Below are 18,714 nucleotides of genomic sequence, written 5' to 3' on the forward strand. Positions count from 1 at the left end.
TTATACAGATTTACTCTGATGTTCACGCTGACAGCCGGCCAGAACAGACAGAAGCAGCAGCTGTGCAGGAGTTCAGTGAGCGAATGGCTGTTTTTAAAACGTCACGGATGAGTTTTTAAATCTTGTGCAGCTCATATCTGAAGATGTTCAGCAGAGATGCATCTTACAGTCTGCTAGATTAATGTTAATTTAATTCATTTTTGAGAGTAATGATACTTTATCGATATGAGAGATTACAGTATGTTACAATATGCTGTTGTGGGAGTATCGTGAAAATAGTGAGTACTTCATTCTGGTTTTGTCTCATAGTGGATAACAACACCACCGACATTCCCTAGTGATACACTGAGAGTAGAGTTCAAGTCACTGGTCATCCGGACGGGATTAGTTTCTCAGGGGATGTCTGTGTAAAATATTTCACACTTCTACTCTTTAGTGATAAAACTCCTGCATCCGGACTGCAATTGTAAAAACAGGAGGACCAGGGAGTTTTTAGGCTTTAGTTTTTCTCAGTCACATGACATAACGCTGTTCAGTAGCTCCTCCATTTCCACTCGCTGTTGTGTTTTTAACGTGGATCTCCAAACTGTAATTACGGTGTGGGCAGTGGACAAATATCTGTTTTAGGCGAGGAGACGAAACTCAGAGATGTGCGTCCGGACGGGACTAAAATTACCGGAGGAGCACGGAGTTCAGAGAAAAACAGTAGATAATTCAGCCTGTAATTTTCTCAGAGGACGTCTGAGAAATAAAACACCTCCATGATCGTTCTGGACGAGAATAAAATCACATAAGATAAAAACCCGCCATAAAAGAGAAAATTACCCAGAACCCCCTGAGAAACTAATCCTGTCCAGATAGAGCTTAAGAGTCCTTGGGCGAGACTCCTAACACTCCTACACTCACCTGCCTGTGTAATATGATACAAATGTGAATTACTCAGGATAAGAGCATTAACCAAATGCCAAAAAACTCAGTTTAACTGGATTTACAGTATTTCAGTGTATTATTGATTGTAGCACTACCGGAGCTTTTTGGTGCATTCCAGCTGATGAAAAATCAGTGTCTAAAATGGGTGCAAATGTTTAAAAAGTTAGAGGTTAAATGAAAAATTGGATGTAAAATTCATTATTTTAGGATTTAAAGGTTTAAAGGTTTAAAATCTAAAATGAAAGCGCTTTTCTTGCTGTGTCAACATCTTACAACAATCAACATCACTGATTGATATTTTTGTACTTTGTACTATTTTTGATTGCTGCAGCTCTATAGTCTATACTATTCCCATTTCCATCCAATGGATGCAAATCAATTGTTGTTCTTTCAGAGAAAGAGTTTAGAATTTAGAATAAATATGTAATGTATTGTTTTTTTGTAATGCAATGGATTAAATAAACGTTTTGTTTCGAAGCTTCATTTTGTAGATTCATTCTTTAGACAATCATAGCTGATTAATGGCTGAAGGACTGGAAGTGTATTTGAAAAACAGCTAGCTTATTCACTTGCGAGGTTTATTACAGCTCTGAAAAAAATAAGATTTACTTAAAAATGATGAGTTTTTTTTATTTTACCAAATTAAAAACCTCTGGAATATAATCAAGAGGAAGATGGATGATCACAAACCATCAAACCACCAAACTGAACTGCTTGAGTTTTTACACCAGGAGTAAAGCAGCATAAAGTTATCCAAAAGCAGTGTGTAAGACTGGTGGAGGAGAACATGATGCCAAGATGCATGAATGAAAAAACTGTGATTCAAAAACAGGGTTATTCCACCAAATATTGATTATTTCTGAACTCTTAAAACTTTATGAATATGAACTTGTTTTCTTTGCATTATTTGAGGTCTGAAAGCTCTGCATCTTTTTTGTTATTTCAGTCATTTCTCATTTTCTGTAAATAAATGCTCTAAATGAGAATATTTTTATTTGGAATCTGGGAGAGATGTTTGCTGTAGTTTATAGAATACATTTTTTCAGGCCTTTATTCATGTACTGTAAGTTAATTTCAATAGAGGACCCCTTCAGCATAGCATGCCCCGCAAAGTTTACCCAAAACCTTTCTGCTGCATGCTAATGCGTGGCTTGCAGAGTCATTATGGTTAAATTATTGCATGTAAAAGCTCTCTGTTTGGGGGCCCTTTTCTCATGGAGAGGGCCGAAAAACAAAAAGCGCATTAAGAACAATTAAAGTAAATCTGCAATTAGCACACGAATAGGGGGCAGCCATCTGGCCCTGCATTCAGGGAGGGGTATTATACTGTAGATATGCACAGATAAGCACAGGCCCAGGGGTTACTCTACTCTGCTGCAGATCCTGTAGGGCTTGTTGTGTTGCACTTAGGAGGGGGTAAAGGGGGGGTGGATAAGGGGATAATGTGGATAAGGTGGATGAGGTGGAGGGTATTGTCTTTCTGAGCTCTCTGGGACACTGGGGTTCACTCACTGATAAGATCTCATGCAATTATGCTAAATGATGTGGGGTTTTGTATAAAGGAATGACTCAAACGTGGGAATACTGAGTGAATCAGCAGTAATGGAGCTGACCTGAGGGCAGGGTTTAACCCATCTGGAGAACCGCCATCATAAAAGGCACACAAGCGTCATGGGTTCAGGGTTCTGGGTTCTGGTACCGGCAGATACCATCCGGATGATTTACAGGTCGATGATTTCAACACCATTTAAAACTATTTAAAACACTGTTTTGTAAGATTAAAATACAGTATTTTACTGTTCTAAAAAAACTAATGTTTATTTGACTGTATGAAAGATTTTTAAATACCATTTTTTTTTTTGCACTATAAAAGCCTTTTTTAATTTTCTCAAATATCATCAGTGCACCTCTGAGTGGTCCAGTGGTCTAAAGCACTGTGACTCTGATTGAGAGATCATTGCTGGTTCGAATCCTGTTCATGCAGCTTGCCATCAGCTGCCAGAGCCCTGAGAGAGCACAATTGGTCCTTGCTGTTTCTCTCTGGGTGGGTACAGTACAGTAGATGGCGCTCTCTCTTTCTCCTCATCACTCCTAGGGTGATGTGGATCAGCACAAGGCTGCGTCTGTGAGCTGATGTATCAGAACCGAGTCGCTGCGCTTTCCTCCGAGTGTTGCCGCTGTGATGCTACTCGGCAAAAAGTTAAAAAAGAGGCGGAGTCTGACTTTGCATGTGTCAGAGGAGGCGTGTGCTAGTCTTCTTAACCCTCCTGGTGTTGGGGGAGGGAGGATATACAGCTAAATGGGTGGAACAATTGACTACATAAAGTAGGACATTTATTTGCTATATATATATATATATATATATATATATATAAAACAGCATTTTTACTGTTAGATAATTCACGTCTGAAAGGGTTTAGAAATATGTTCTCGTAATCTTAACTTCAATTCTCTAATAGTTTTTTTAGTACAGCAGTTATTTTTAGCTAGAAGCTCAGTCCCATCTCTCATTCTAACCCTTGTTATACTCTGAGATTTCTCTCTCCAGGCTCCTGAAGCTCAGAGAGAGGTTTCTTTCTTCTGGTGCTTCACAGTGGGGCTCTGTTCCTGTGGGTTAAAGCTACAGCTGGGTGCTGGGTGGTAATGAAGGGGATTGTTATTGCACCGCGCTCTCTCTCTCCTCGCCGTTCTGTTTCTTTAGTTTCCAGTTTCACTTGAGCTGTTTCCATCATTTTTATTCATGACCTCCATCTGGAAGTGATATGGAGGCAGAAACGCGCAGAGCTGTGGGCTTGGAAACGCATTAAGGGGCATTAGAGCCTCTGGACTGTTGTTTCTAGCTGCACTTCAGGCCTGAAAAAAGCGACGAGTTCTGAAGCTAAAACACTGAACTCCTCTGTCTGAATTCTGACTTTAAGCGTTTAGCTAATCAAACTGTGTTTTTTTTATTAGAGAAACAAGTTTCCCAACATAATAAACCAAGTGAACACCTTCTAAAATGAGGAAGAAGCTGAAATTGGACACACCGAAATTTCTGATGTGGGGTAAACACTTTCCAACATGGCAGATCATGTAATCAACTGTAGCTTACAATAGACATCATGTATTGTCTTTATTTTTAAATGTTTTTGTGTCGCACAAAACACTATTAACACTATTTGAGAGCTGTTTGTTGTCCATCAGAATAGACCGTGAACCATGAATGGCCAGTGAACAATTTTACAAAGCAATGAAACTGTAACTTGGCCCCGCCCACCGCACTAGAAAAATAGTATTACTTGAGCCATTGAGGGCAAGTAATAGATCATTTTTACTAATTTAATATGATTTAGAACACTTTTTAATCATATTTTATTTTACAGTTTAGGGAGGTCTTATGAAATAAAAATGTCATTTTGAAATAAAAGCTATTATATAATGGCCTCCAATGCAATGGAAATAAATAAAAGCTTAAATATTTTAGCTAATTGGATTTATTTGCTTTTATAAGATTTATTTGCTTCCAGAAAGATCTGAGGTTTAACAGTATAAATGAACATGGAACTGCAAACTTAAGTAGATTTATGTAGATTTGTGTATTGATGCACATATTGTGTACACCTTAATTATAATGGGGAAAAAACCTACACTAAAGTGCATTTTAAGCAGCCTTTAATGCCACTATATATATTTTCATTTAAAGCATATTGCTTAAAAATACATTTTTATGGAAATACAGAGAAAGTATATTTACAGTGTATTTTTTTGAGTGTATTAAATATACAATAACACTTTCAATTTTGGTATTCTTATAAAGCAACAGTAACAACAGTAGCGCCAGATGAAAACACACTTGTGGGCGGAGCCTAGGTACAGGCTTGTGCAGTTTAAGTATCTGAGGAGGCTTCAGAGCGTCACTTTAAAATCCTGTCCACTCCCACCACATCAGAGTTACTCCTGCATCAGCTCTTTATTATTATTGCTGCTGTTTGAAGCCTTCACCCCCCCCCCCCACCCCAAAAAAAAAAAACCCTTCCTCCTCCTCCTCCTCCTCCTCCTCCTCCTCACACAACCCCAGCTCATTCATCATGGTGGGTCTACAGGGCTTCATTCCAGAGCCGTGTCCCGACCCTCAGATCCTGTAAATCATCTCCTGTCTGGTTCTGGAGGTTCTGCTGCCCCGGGGCCGGACAGGCCGGGCAGGGCACGGCTGTGGGCTGGAGACCAGGGGCGGGGGGGTGAAACAGCCTGGAGAACTGAGGGTCTGGGGCTGGAGGAATCAATTGTTTCAGACAGTCTGCTGACCCTGTAACTGCTTTACTGGTTTACTGTCGCTGATCAGCAGCCGGACGAGCTCTTCACCCCGCAGGAGGATCTGCACACCTTTAACTAACAGCTACTGATAAAAAACATTCATTTAGATTCATCAGTGATAATTTACTGACACCTCTAATCATCTTTATAATGTAAATGTACGCAGATAGATCTCTGATTTTGCTATTTATACAGTAGGTATATGTTCAAGATAAGGCCATGAAATAAAGCCATCTGGAGTTATTATGTAGAGGAATACACATAAGAGTGTTTTAAACAGTAACTCTTTAAAAATTAGCAGATTATAGCTCTTCATAAAAATGATAAATTATAGAAGTTAGAGTGTGGTTAAAAAAAAGAGTCCACCTTAAAACTACAGACAACATTTCTCCCAAATTCCAAATAAAAATATTCTCATTTAGAGCATTTATTTACAGAAAATGAAAAATGACTGAAATAACAAAAAAGATGCAGAGCTTTCAGACCTCAAATAATGCAAAGAAAACAAGTTCATATTCATAAAGTTTTAAGAGTTCAGAAATAATCAATATTTGGTGGAATAACCCTGGTTGGTTTTTAATCACAGTTTTAATTTCATGCATCTTGGCATCATGTTCTCCTCCACCAGTCTTACACACTGCTTTTGGATAACTTTATGCTGCTTTACTCCTGGTGTAAAAATTCAAGCAGTTCAGTTTGGTGGTTTGATGGTTTGTGATCATCCATCTTCCTCTTGATTATATTCTAGAGGTTTTTAATTTGGTAAAATCAAAGAAACTCATCATTTTTAAGTGATCTCATATGTTTTTGTCCAGAGCTGTAAGTAAATGGATATAGATCATCCTAAAAAGTTATTATTATTATTATTTTTTATTTTACAATGTATTATTTAAAGAAAAAAGCTTCTGTGAAATATCCACTATGAAACTCTGCTTTTTGACACCTTTCTATTGAAGGTGAGTTTAATAAGTATTCTTATGTGTATTGCTCTATGATAACCCCAGATGGTCATATTTAATGTCCTTATGTTGAAAAGTAAAGTTAATTTGATTATATTAAATTAAGTCGTTTTGATGAGATAAGGTCAGTCCAGATGGATGTTCTCACCTACTGTATTTACTGAATGTGAAACATCAATCAAATTCCTAATTGTTGATTGTTATTTATCTGTTTTATTTATTTATCTATTTATCTGTTGAGATCAGACGTCCTAAATCTATCCAGTAATCTCATTATCAGAGTTTACACAGAAACCCGCAGCACTGCCTCCACTAAAGCTGAAGAGTGTATACTGTAATTAGCATTCTGCCTCTGCCGCCATAAAACAGTTAAGGGATCATTCAGGAGGCTGTTAAATCCGTCACCATTAAGAGTTCATTAGCCCACATCATTAGGCCGAGCAGATCCTTTCAGGAATACCAATTAAATGGAAATTTAGCATTTTTACACGGCTTAACTACTGCGTGCACTAATGGTGAACTGTGTTAAGTCCTGTTTGGGGTGAGTTCTGGCGGTGGGGGGGGGGGTCTGAGGGGCTCGTTTGGCATTGTTAGACCCGTTACTGATCTCAGACCAGCTGGCCAAGAGACGTTTTATGATCAATTTGTGAAATTGGGCCCTGCTTTCTTGTGCTTTTGGAAGTGCATTAGTGAGTAAAAGCGATTTTCAGTGATTACCCACGCACCCCAGCCCGGCCTGCCCCGGTCTCAGCGGGGTCCGAGGGTCTGAGAGTGGGGGTGGAGCTGCTGGAGGGTTGGAGAGAGGTTACGTTTGGAGAAAGTGAGCTTCTCTGTGAGCTTTACTGCAAACAGGACCTGAGGATCAAAGAGAGGAATGAAGGTGGGGGTCCTGCAGGACCTGTGGGGGTCCAACACAGCCCGGGGAGCCTGTGAATCACTCAGGACCTTTAGAAGTAAAGCTTTTTAGCTTAGTCATGACTCAGGAGCAGTGCAGGGGTCATTTTTAGTACAGTTACATTTAAATTTAAAGCATGCTAGGAGCTAACAAATGCGCTAATCCTTACTACATGTTTCTGTACAACAGATAAAAAAGCTAGAATGTAGATTAGCCTCTCTATTTAAGGTTTAGAGCTGGGGTTTCTAAACTTTTGCAACTCAAGGCCCACTTAAAGGAGAACCAAAGTGTAAAATTGCCAAACGCTGTCCTATGAAAAACACTTATCTCCATTTTTGTCGATTTTTAGTTTATTACATAATTTGAACAGACAAACTGTCCCTTACACTGTTCCAAAATTTGTTGATGAACGGACCAATAGAAACTCTTCAAATTGACCTGAAATAAACTCTTTTACATTGATTTCCATTGAAAGTTTAGAAGGTTTTTTCTCTCTGCTGTAAAGTTGCTGTTTTGGAGATAAGTGTTTTTCATTGGACAGCGGCGACACATAGCAGTAAGTAGGTTATACCCTGAAAACCTTCCGATAGTAAAACCTTCAGATACACTTCCTTTAAAGTGAGCTAGTGAGCAGCGAGGCAGCAAGTCAGCAATTCTTGCGTTTCAGACGCACCCCAGGTCTGCCTCAGTCTGACAGATCTCTGGAAATGGTACAATAGCGCCATCTGGCGGAGGATTTCTGTCTATAACTTAAACCTGTTAAATAATTAGCATCTGAACAGAAATGCTAGAAATAGTGTTGTGCTGTGAGCCATGTGTCATGTGACTTTTATCTTCTCTTTTTTATACATTTTGTATAATTGTATAATTATACAAACTGTATAATTAATTGTATAAATGTATAGTAAAATCATGTTTATGAACATGATTTATATTTGCACTATATTGCCAAAATATTGTATGCACTTGTCTGCCGTTGCACAAATATGAACATTATATTATATAGATGTATATTATATATTATATAGACATGGCACACTGCCCACATTGCCAAACGCACCAATTGTTCTTATGTAAAATTAAAATTTTCTGATACACTGATTTTTGGGTTTTTATTGGCTGTAAGCTTCATAGTCAAATTGTCTGTTTATCCGCGTTGTAGGAGGGGCCGTGGATAAAAAAAAAAAAATAAATCAAGTGAACGATATAGCAGTTCATGCTCACATTTTCTTTAATTCGAGTGAATGATTTGCAATTCATGCTTACGATTTCTGTAATTCGTTCTCATGATTTCTGTAATTCGAGTGAACAATTTTTATGCACACTTAGACAAGAAGCTTGAAGGGAAAGGAGCATTTTCTCTTTTGACCTGTTACAGGGCTGCTGTGATGATAATCAGTTATCTACATTTATAAGCTGCTGATTATTAAAGCTCTAGTGTTACAGTTAGAGATTATACAGTGCGCAGATTTTGCCGTAGTGGTAGAGTCGCCACAGTGCATGGTGGGGAGAGTCGACCGTCGCCGAGCACGAATTAAAGAAATCGTGCGCACGAACTGCTATATCGTTCACTCGATTTAGTTATTTTTTTATCCATGGCCCCTCCAGGGCTCCATAGGGTTGCGTCCTCCCTGCTGCAGTCCCTGACAGTCAATTGCTTTTACTGGAAAAACACTTTCCCGTCCTCAGTCAGTGATTGGACTGGGTCTGAGCGGAAGCTGAGTGGTCTAATGGGTATTAAAATAGGAGCTGCTGCAGTCGTGTTCTGGCTCGGTGCCGGCTGGTGTAAAAAGCCCGGTCAGATTAAATGGACTGCACTCTGGAGGGGAGGAGGAGGAAGAGGAGGAGGAGGAGGGTGTAAACATATTTATCGTCCAATAGCAGGCCTCCCACTGGTCCTGATACGAGCTGTAAGCATCTCATGGTCCTCTACAGGCGGGAGCAGGTTGGATGTTGGGTGCTGGTTCACTGTGAGAGTTACCTGTGAGCTACACACCTGTCTGAGGAACATCTACACGTATCTACACGTATCAGATCTGCTGCCGGAGATGTCAGACTGTGAGGGACACGTTACGGGTGAGTGAGGATCCGTCAGAAAAGTTTCAGAGCAGTTTCTGGACGAGCTCCATGAGAACAGCTCATCCTGAAAATATTCTACTTGATGTGAGCAGAGAGATTTACCTTATATGGTCTTTATTTCATCACTGGATCAGTGATCAGTGTGGGTGTGTGAGGGGGAAAGTGTAGTTTTTTTACATTGTGTTTATATATAAAGTGTGGATATATTTATATATATATATATATAGTGTGTGTGTGTGTGTGTGTAAGGGGGGATAGTAGCCTGTGTGAAAGATGAGAGACTGTGTGTATAATAGTCTGAGAGCTCAGAGTGTCTCTGGGCAGGTTGTTGAGTTTCTCTGTGTTTATATTTGTATGTGGTCTGAATCTGATCTATATTAAGCTTTGTTTCAAGGCCCACTTCAGCCCCGCCTCCAGGTTGGTGGGTTAAAGTCAGCTGAGTATCAGCTGAGTGCTGTGCTGTGTTGAGCTGTGTTTTGTCTGTGTTGTGCTGTGCGGTTTCTTCTGTTGTGCTGAGTATATTTTATATACTATATTAACATACAATAATAAGCTTTGTTTCAAGGCCCACTATCAGTTGAGTGTTGTATAGTGCTGTGTGGTGTCCACGCTCAGTGTTGTACTATACTGTGGTGTCTGTGCTGTGCTGTGTTGTGCTGAGTGCTATGTTGTGCTGTGCTGTGTTGAGCTGTGTCTGTAAGGCTTTCTGACTGTGCCCCTTTACATGCTGGAAGAATTTGTAACACAGCACACAGCAGTAGATGGGCTGTGTTCACAGACACCGTGAGCACAGTGTGGGGAGAGCTGGAGGTCGTCTTTACTGGCAACACAGCAAAAACAATCAGATATAAATAGATCTGCTGCTGAGAGCACAGGCCAGACCTGCGTCCTGCTGTTTCATCTGATAAACACAGAGACAGCACCTGCACACTGCTCTATTCTAATCTGTTCTATTCTATTCTATTCTATTCATTCTGTTCTATACTATAATATTACTACTAGAATCAGTGTGTTTGTGCGTGAGGCACTGTAAATCACACTAAGTGTTGAGTTTTCTGAGAGGATTTGCTCAGTCATGCAGTGTGTAATCAGTAATAGTGAGCTGTGTTCACGGTGCTGCACAGTCGGCAGTGATTTGGAGTTCTGTTCACTATTGTGAGGAACGTCTTTGTTTAAAGAGGCTCATATTTTCATCAGTTCTCTTTATATGTAATCTAGTGTAACAGGAGGGTACAGTGTAGTGCTTAATACACATAAATCCCAAGCCTTTACACCCAAGGATTTATGAGACAATGTTTTTTTTTTATTTAGATATATTTTTTATTTATTGTATTATTGTATTCTATGTAATAATTGATTAAATCTTGAGTATTGTGGTAATAAAATTATTATAAAAGATACAAGGGTATAAGATACAATTGTTTGAAGTATACAAGATCTATAAATACTGTATCAACCACAAGGTGGTGCTGTCCACCTGCAACAAGATTCAAGAACATTCTTTGGAAAACTATTTATTTATCCATTTAATTATTCATATATATATATATATATATATGAATAATTATATATCAATATATATATATATCAATTTTGCCCTCAATATGGTAGATAGATATAGATGAGTAGATACTTTATTGATCCCCGAGTCAAATTGTACTTATTGTAAAAAAAATGCCTTGATATATTGTGAGGTCTATATACTGCCCATGCCTTATGTTATATATATATATATATATATATTATATTTAGCATATTTATATATATTTTGTTTAAATTATTCCTAAGAATTAAATGTTTCTTGTTTTTTAAAAAGAGTTTAACTGCATTATTATACGTTTATATTATCGTTGGCATTAAATATAATTAAAATAACAGTAATATAATTTTTTACAATTATTTCTGTGACATTATATCACTGTGACAGGCCTAATAGTTATCTATTAGCAAATTAGCAATGGTCAAGGATTACAATATGAAATATTGCGATTTATATTTGCCTAAACACTAGCTCACAATGACGTAAATCCAATTCTAATCTTAATAGATGTTATTTATATTTATACTAATGTTAATATTTTACTCAGTAAATAAACACTTACTGCCCAGATAAGGAACTTTTAATTAAACCTCTTTTTTCTTTACTGCAGAATAAAGGAGTAGTGTTATGCCTGTATATTTTTATATATATTTAATCACAAAGTCAGTATGGTCTTCACTCAGGCTCTAAAGAACTGTACTGCAGATTTCACTCATACTTTATCATTAGAGAGGGAAGCCCGCTGTCTCTGTGGACAGATACTATAAATGAAATATATTATTCTGATGATGAGAGCTGACAGATATGCTTCTCAGACAAACAGCCGCTGACCTTCATTCACTTACAGCTCAGGAGAAAAGAGAGAGATCATTCTTTATTAAAGCTCCAGCTCATGCTGATTTATATCAACCCAAACACATACAGTTTAATACAGGAGAAACATCACTGATCTTAATTCCACTGTCAGGGGGAGTAAAATCATTTAAAACATTGAGAGAAAACTGAATATATACTGTATCAGGCAAAAGTTTGGACACGCTCCTTCTATTTTAATTTTTTGTATTTTATATTTTTTTTAAGTTTATTTTGAAGACATCAGAAATATGAAGGAATGCATGTGCAATTATGAAGCCAAAATATGTTTTATACCTTTTGCACCTTTTGCTTGTTCTCTCAGTGGCTTTGTGTGGTGGAACCTGGAATGGTTCTCCAGCCGTCATAACCCTCTACTGTATGAATTATATTTTTAAGGAAGTAAAAAACGTATCTCACCACTTTTTGGCAGATATTTTAGGTTGAAGGCACTACATCATTAGCGTATTTCTGGTAATTAATGAACTTTATGTTGGGAAAGATTGGGGAAAACCTTTTTTTATGATTTTGTTTTTGGAGAAAGGAAAACACTGCGTTTCAGCACGAGAACCTTATCCCACCTGTGAAACATGGTGGTGGTAGTATCATGGGACTAATCAACAGTTTCTGTTATTGCTGGAAAGGAGTCATAAAGGTTTACATACTTTTGACACCTATAGATATGTAATATTGGACAATTTTCCTAAGTAATAATTGACCAACTATAATATTTTGGTCTAATTTGTGTAACTGTTTTTTTTTTATCTACTTTTAGGACTTTTTCTGTTCTGTATATGATCACTGGTCTTTGTACCATTTTGCGTATTTCGTAAATAACTGGATTTAAGATCCTTAACTGTTTACTGTTTTTATTTATTTAATATTTTTCTGGATAGATACTGACGTCTGTAGATTGTTGTAGAGCTGAAGGCACTCAGTGATGGTAGCATTACATCATTAGCGTTTCTTTTCTGGTAATAAATCAACATTATTCTGGTAAATCTGCTTTCCAGGATTCTAATCGGGTTAGGTGTTATATTTCATCATTGCTTGGCCTTTATTTAATGGAGGTCTAATTTAATAAGGTCCTTCTGCTCGTCCTCTAATAGACATTTAGCCTGGTGTGTTAGCGTGTTAGCCTGTTAGCGTGTGGAGACTGAAAACACAGAGACGGGCGAGGGCTGGTCTGAGAGAGTGATAATCTGAGGTGAGAGTGATAATGTGATGTGAGAGCTGGTGATGTGGAGTGAGAGGTCTGCTGGCTGTGTGAAGAACAGCAGTAGGTTCATATCCCTCAGGGGGGAAATCAAAAGATAGAATATATTTAATATTCAGCTCTGGAAAATCTTTAGAGATCACTTCAGTTTCTGAATCAGTTTCTCTGATTTTGCTATTTATAGGTTTATGTTTGAGTAAAATGAACATTGTTGTTTTATTCTATAAACTACAGACAACATTTCTCCTAAATTCCAAATAAAAATATTCTCATTTAGAGCATTTATTTACAGAAAATGAGAAATGACTGAAATAACAAAAAAGATGCAGAGCTTTCAGACCTCAAATAATGCAAAGAAAACAAGTTCATATTCATAAAGTTTTAAGAGTTCAGAAATAATCAATATTTGGTGGAATAACCCTGGTTGGTTTTTAATCTCAGTTTTAATTTTATGCATCTTGACATCATGTTCTCCTCCACCAGTCTTACACACTGCTTTTGGATAACTTTATGCTGCTTTACTCCTGGTGTAAAAATTCAAGCAGTTCAGTTTGGTGGTTTGATGGTTTGTGATCATCCATCTTCCTCTTGATTATATTCCAGAGGTTTTTAATTTGACAAAATACATATTTTCTGTATATATATATATATATATATATATATATATATATATATATATATATATATATATATATATATATAAGAGTAAAAATCCCAGGTTTCATCACTGTCTGTGGTGTTATTGAGATGGAGCTTTCAGAGGGAAATGATGCGTGTATTTATTTCAGGCTGTGATCCCAGAGAGAGATCCAGATTGTGTGTATGAGTGAGTTTATTAGTGTAGGGGTTTATATATATATATATGTGTGTGTGTGTGTGTGTGTATAGTATGTTTCTCTGCAGGACATGGGGGAGGGGGCTGTACACAGATCCAGAGGCCGAGTCAGACGTGATTAATGTTGTCGTTGCTCCACAGAACATGAAGGCATGAGGCTCAGCCGGAGCTCACACATAGAGAAGGTGCCTAAAGCCTTATTCACTCTATAACAGCAAAACACTAGAATCAGCAGCGTTCACACTGTCTAATATAATCCACTTCAGCTCCATAAAATACACTGTCTATGTCTTTTAAATCAGGATTTTTAGGCCACACAACAACATAGTGAACAAATGTTCAGTCTGTTGTCATTGCCTATGTTTAGTTGCTGCTGTAACTAAATTTAAATAATAAAAAACTGTTTTTGGCGTTTTCACACCAGCACTATTTAATTTGGTTAATTCAGACTCTGGTTGGTTTGTATTCTTAGTGTGGTTCAGTCGAGCAAGTGTGAAAACAGTAATCACACTAGCTGATAAGATATTAACCAATTTGTTTTTTTTTTTCAAATCAGATTTGAGTCACTTTCATATGTGGTCCTAAATCATGACATGCGACATAAATGTGAACGATCAAATAATGCAAAATTCATTCATCTTTTTGCTTTTATGCATTAGCATTAGCATTAGCGCTACATGCTTCTCTCTCATACCCACACTGTGTCTGTTGGTGCAGCTGTGCAGCTATAGCTGCAAAAAAAAACTTTTCTAACATTTGACTGTAAGGATTTGCTTCCTAATAAATGGTGATTTTCCATCAGATCTGGAGATTTAACTCGGGTGAAATACAGTAAATCCTGCGTCTGATTTTTTTGTATGATTGGGTCAGACTCGGCACGACGTATTGCATCATTTGTTGTGTAATCGTGCAGCTTTATTTATTGCATAACAGAAATATATTATTGTGTGTTTTTGGTGAAATGTGGTGAACTGCTGCTGCTGTTTAGCTTCAGCGTTATTGTTTAGGATTGTCTGAATTGGGAGAAAGATGGTTAATGTGTCATAACTGGTTTTACTGGGAGGAAATCCCAGGGGGTTTAGGAGACGTAATCCAGGCCTTGATGTCATCATCATCATCATCTTCATCTTCATCCCAGTGTGAGCGTGGTTTAGGGAGGGGGTTGGGGGGGGGGGGTGGTCGAGGATGAGACACTGCAGACATGAGGATGGGACAGCAGTGTCCGTCCACCCGTCCATCTGCCGGCGGGACCCGGCTCCTGGGTACCGGTGAGGCTGAGGGTGCCATGGCGACAGCGCCGGGGACAGGTGGTGGTCCAGAGGACGGGGAGGACGGGGGGGACAGGGTCCCCGAGGACATCCGACGTCCCGCTCACACCAGCTGTGTCTCCGGTCAGTGTGGGACAGAGGGAGGTGGGGGGTAGCGGGGGTAACGGGGGGACACTTTTCGGATAGTGCAGTTGTGTGTGTTGATGTATTGCAGTTGATGTAATACAGTAATAATATAATAGCTGTTTATAAGGGTATGCAGTATATAGAATAAATATAATAAATGAATTATTTGGCACAACATAAAAAAAATATACATTTAATTAGTCAGGGATAAGAGAAATAAAACACATAAGGATATTAATTGAATTGTGTTTTTATCATTTATGTATTTAGTGCTTTGTTTTATTGTATTATTATTATATTGTTGGATTGTTGTGGTGAAAGAGACTTTCTTCCTGGTTGAACTTTGGCCCACAGTCTGTCACTAATCCACAGCTTTAGCATTAAGTCTTCACAACCTAACCTAATAACACTCTTAAGCATATTGCCATTACACATTGTTGTGTCACATATATGAAATATTTATATTTGAGATATCATGAGCATATTTATTGTAAAATATTTAATGGTGGCGACGCCGATGGATACACTATATTTACACAGTAACTTGTAAATGATGGCATAGATTTAAACCTGCACATATTCCATCCATTTATGCTTTCAGTTTTGGCCACACCCCCTCTAGAATCTACAAGCCCCATACAAGTTAGTTACAAGCAGATTTACCCAGTTCACATACACCAGTCTGTTGTGGCGTACCACTTAAAAATAAAAAGAAGTCAATGTAAGTATTTAAAATATATTAATATTAACTGCAGGTGTATATTTTGACACCAGTGAGCTGAGTTTTAGTGTTTTAGTGTTTCCTGTACCACTTTAAAATAAGAAAACCTTTATAGCGGGTTTATCAATGGTTTAATAATGAGTTTATTAATGGTTATTAATTGGGTTGCAGATATTTCAAAAACATTAATAAGCAGTTATTAAATATATTAAAAACACATAAATAGAAATGTCAACAGTGAGCAAAATTTGCAAATTGCAAATTTGATTCCACACTCATTTATTTATACTGTCAAACCTCAGATCTTCCTAAATACTGATCTTACTTTGTGTTTTCCATTAATCTGTCATATTAACGTATTTGTAAGTATGTTTGACTATTTACTATAAATTAAATGACTAAGCAAACAACGGTTCACAGTGGCTTTTTTAATTGATGTGTTGTAACTGTGTTACAGTTTAGCCTTTGTCTGTCTTCTGTTTCTCCCTCGTTTGGTCTCTTGTGCTCCTGCCCCTCTGTTTTCCTGTCAGTGTTCACAGCCATGTGCTATTGTTGTTGTTAGTATTTGTCTCCACCCTAGCTCCGCCCCAGCCCTGCCCTGTAGCATCAGTGTTCTCACCTGTGTCCTGTTTGTAACCCCGCCCCCTCGTCTTCCTAGCCCAGGTGTTTCTCACTCTCCTCTTGTATTTAAGCCCCTCTGTTAGAATGTTCAGTGTCGAGTCTTTTGTATTTTGTATCCTATATCCTATATCCTTAGTCTGTATGTATCCTTGCTGCCCGTATGTTTCCTAGTCCTAGTTTCTTAGTCTGTGTTTCTTAGTTTGTTATTATCCAAGTCTTGTTTTGCGTAACCCGTGTTTTGTTTGTTTTGATTTAAGTTATCTTGTTTATTTATAATAAATATCTTTGCACTTACGTCCTCCTCCTCCATCCCTCCGTCTCCCATTGTAACATAAGACTCGACCTAAATATGGACGTAGCGAAGAGGAATGCCACGAGGAAGGCGGACCTGGCGTATCTCCGGTTCCTCGCGGAGCTAATTCGGGGGGATGAACCGCTCCCGGCGCCTCTCCGTGGGGTGGAGAGTGTCGGCCCAGCTCCAGCTAAGCTAACTAGCATGTTAGCTCCACCGCACTCTCCAGCCCGACCGACTTCCAGCACTCCAGCGCGGCCGACTTCCAGCACTCCAGCGCGGCCGGCTTCCAGCTCTCCAGCGCGGCTGGCTTCCAGCACTCCAGCTCGGCCGGCTTCCAGCTCTCCAGCGCGGCCGACTTCCAGCACTCCAGCGCGGCCGGCTTCCAGCTCTCCAGCGCGGCTGGCTTCCAGATCTTCGACTCCGGCTCCGGAAGCAAGCTCCGGTCCGGTGTTCACAGCCACGCCCACTGCTGAATCTGCAGCTCCTGTCCGGATCTTGGCGGCAGCCGCACTCTCAGCTCCTGCTGAAGCGGCTTCTTCGCCAGCTGGACCCACCGCCTCTGTTTTAGCGCTGCCCGCGGCTCCCGCCGCCTCTGGATCAGCGCTGCCCACGGCTCCCGCCGCCTCTGGATCAGCGCTGCCCGCGGCTCCCGCCGCCTCTGTACCAGCGCTGCCCGCGGCTCCCGCCGCCTCTGTACCAGCGCTGCCCGCGGCTCCCGCCGCCTCTGTACCAGCGCTGCCCGCGGCTCCCGCCGCCTCTGTACCAGCGCTGCCCGCGGCTCCCGCCGCCTCTGTACCAGCGCTGCCCGCGGCTCCCGCCGCCTCTGAATCAGCGCTGCCTGCGGCTCCGGCCGCCTCTGACTCTGTGCCCGCGGCTCCGGCCGCCTCTGACTCTGTGCCCGCGGCTCCGGCCGCCTCTGACCCAGTTCCCGCGGCCCCGGCCGCCTCTGACCCAGTTCCCGCGGCCCCGGCCGCCTCTGACCCAGTTCCCGCGGCCCCGGCCGCCTCTGACCCAGTTCCCGCGGCCCCGGCCGCCTCTGACCCAGTTCCCGCGGCCCCGGCCGCCTCTGACCCAGTTCCCGCGGCCCCGGCCGCCTCTGACCCAGTTCCCGCGGCCCCGGCCGCCTCTGGCTCTGTGCCCGCTGTTACCCCAGTTCATGTGCCTGGGGGTCCAGCCTCTGCTCCTGTGCCTACTCCCAGGTCACGAGCTCCTAGTCCCGCCGCGCCTGCTCAAGCTGCACCCGCCGCGCCTGCTCAAGCTGCACCCGCCGCGCCTGCTCAAGCTGCACCCGCCGCGCCTGCTCAAGCTGCACCCGCCGCGCCTGCTCAAGCTGCACCCGCCGCGCCTGCTCAAGCTGCACCCGCCGCGCCTGCTCAAGCTGCACCCGCCGCGCCTGCTCAAGCTGCACCCGCCGCGCCGGCTCAAGCTGCACCCGCCGCGCCTGCTCAAGCTGCACCCGCAGCCTCAGCTCAAGCACCAGCAGCACCCGCTGCTATAGCCTCAGCTCCAGCTCAAGCACCAGCAGCACCCGCTGCTACAGCCTCAGCTCCAGCTCAAGCACCAGCAGCACCCGCTGCTACAGCCTCAGCTCCAGCTCAAGCACCAGCAGCACCCGCTGCTACAGCCACAGCTCCAGCTCCTGCACCTGCTGCCACAGCTCCAGCTCCTGCACCTGCTGCCACAGCTCCAGCTCCAGCACCTGCTGCCACAGCTCCAGCTCCAGCACCTGCTGCCACAGCTCCAGCTCCAGCACCTGCTGCCACAGCTCCAGCTCCAGCACCTGCTGCCACAGCTCCAGCTCCAGCACCTGCTGCCACAGCTCCAGCACCTGCTGCCACAGCTCCAGCTCCAGCACCTGCTGCCACAGCTCCAGCTCCTGCACCTGCTCCCGCGGCTCCGGCCGCCTCTGACCCTGTGCCCGCGGCTCCGGCCGCCTCTGACCCTGTGCCCGCGGCTCCGGCCGCCTCTGACCCTGTGCCCGCGGCTCCGGCCGTCTCTGACCCTGTGCCCGCGGCTCCGGCCGCCTCTGACCCTGTGCCCGCGGCTCCGGCCGCCTCTGACCCTGTGCCCACTCCCAGAACTTT

At 41.5% G+C, this 18,714-nt stretch overlaps 1 protein-coding gene across 9 annotated transcripts in view; it reads left to right on the plus strand.

Moving 5' to 3' along the window:
• Positions 1–8,989: 8,989 nt before the first annotated feature.
• eml1 (EMAP like 1) overlaps positions 8,990–18,714 on the plus strand; it is a 62,473-nt gene continuing 52,748 nt past the window's right edge. For 8 of the 9 annotated variants that reach the window (XM_007237183.3, XM_049463427.1, XM_049463429.1 and 5 more), the window contains exon 1: positions 14,789–14,990. In XM_007237183.3, coding sequence (XP_007237245.3) covers positions 14,801–14,990 — 190 coding nt within the window. In that variant the 5' untranslated portion in view covers positions 14,789–14,800. Of the gene's footprint in view, positions 9,154–14,788; positions 14,991–18,714 lie in introns of those variants that run through there. The other variant, XM_022672530.2, reaches the window with a different exon arrangement.

The sequence above is a fragment of the Astyanax mexicanus genome, chromosome 14 (genome assembly GCF_023375975.1).
Source record: "Astyanax mexicanus isolate ESR-SI-001 chromosome 14, AstMex3_surface, whole genome shotgun sequence".
NCBI lineage: Eukaryota > Metazoa > Chordata > Actinopteri > Characiformes > Acestrorhamphidae > Astyanax > Astyanax mexicanus.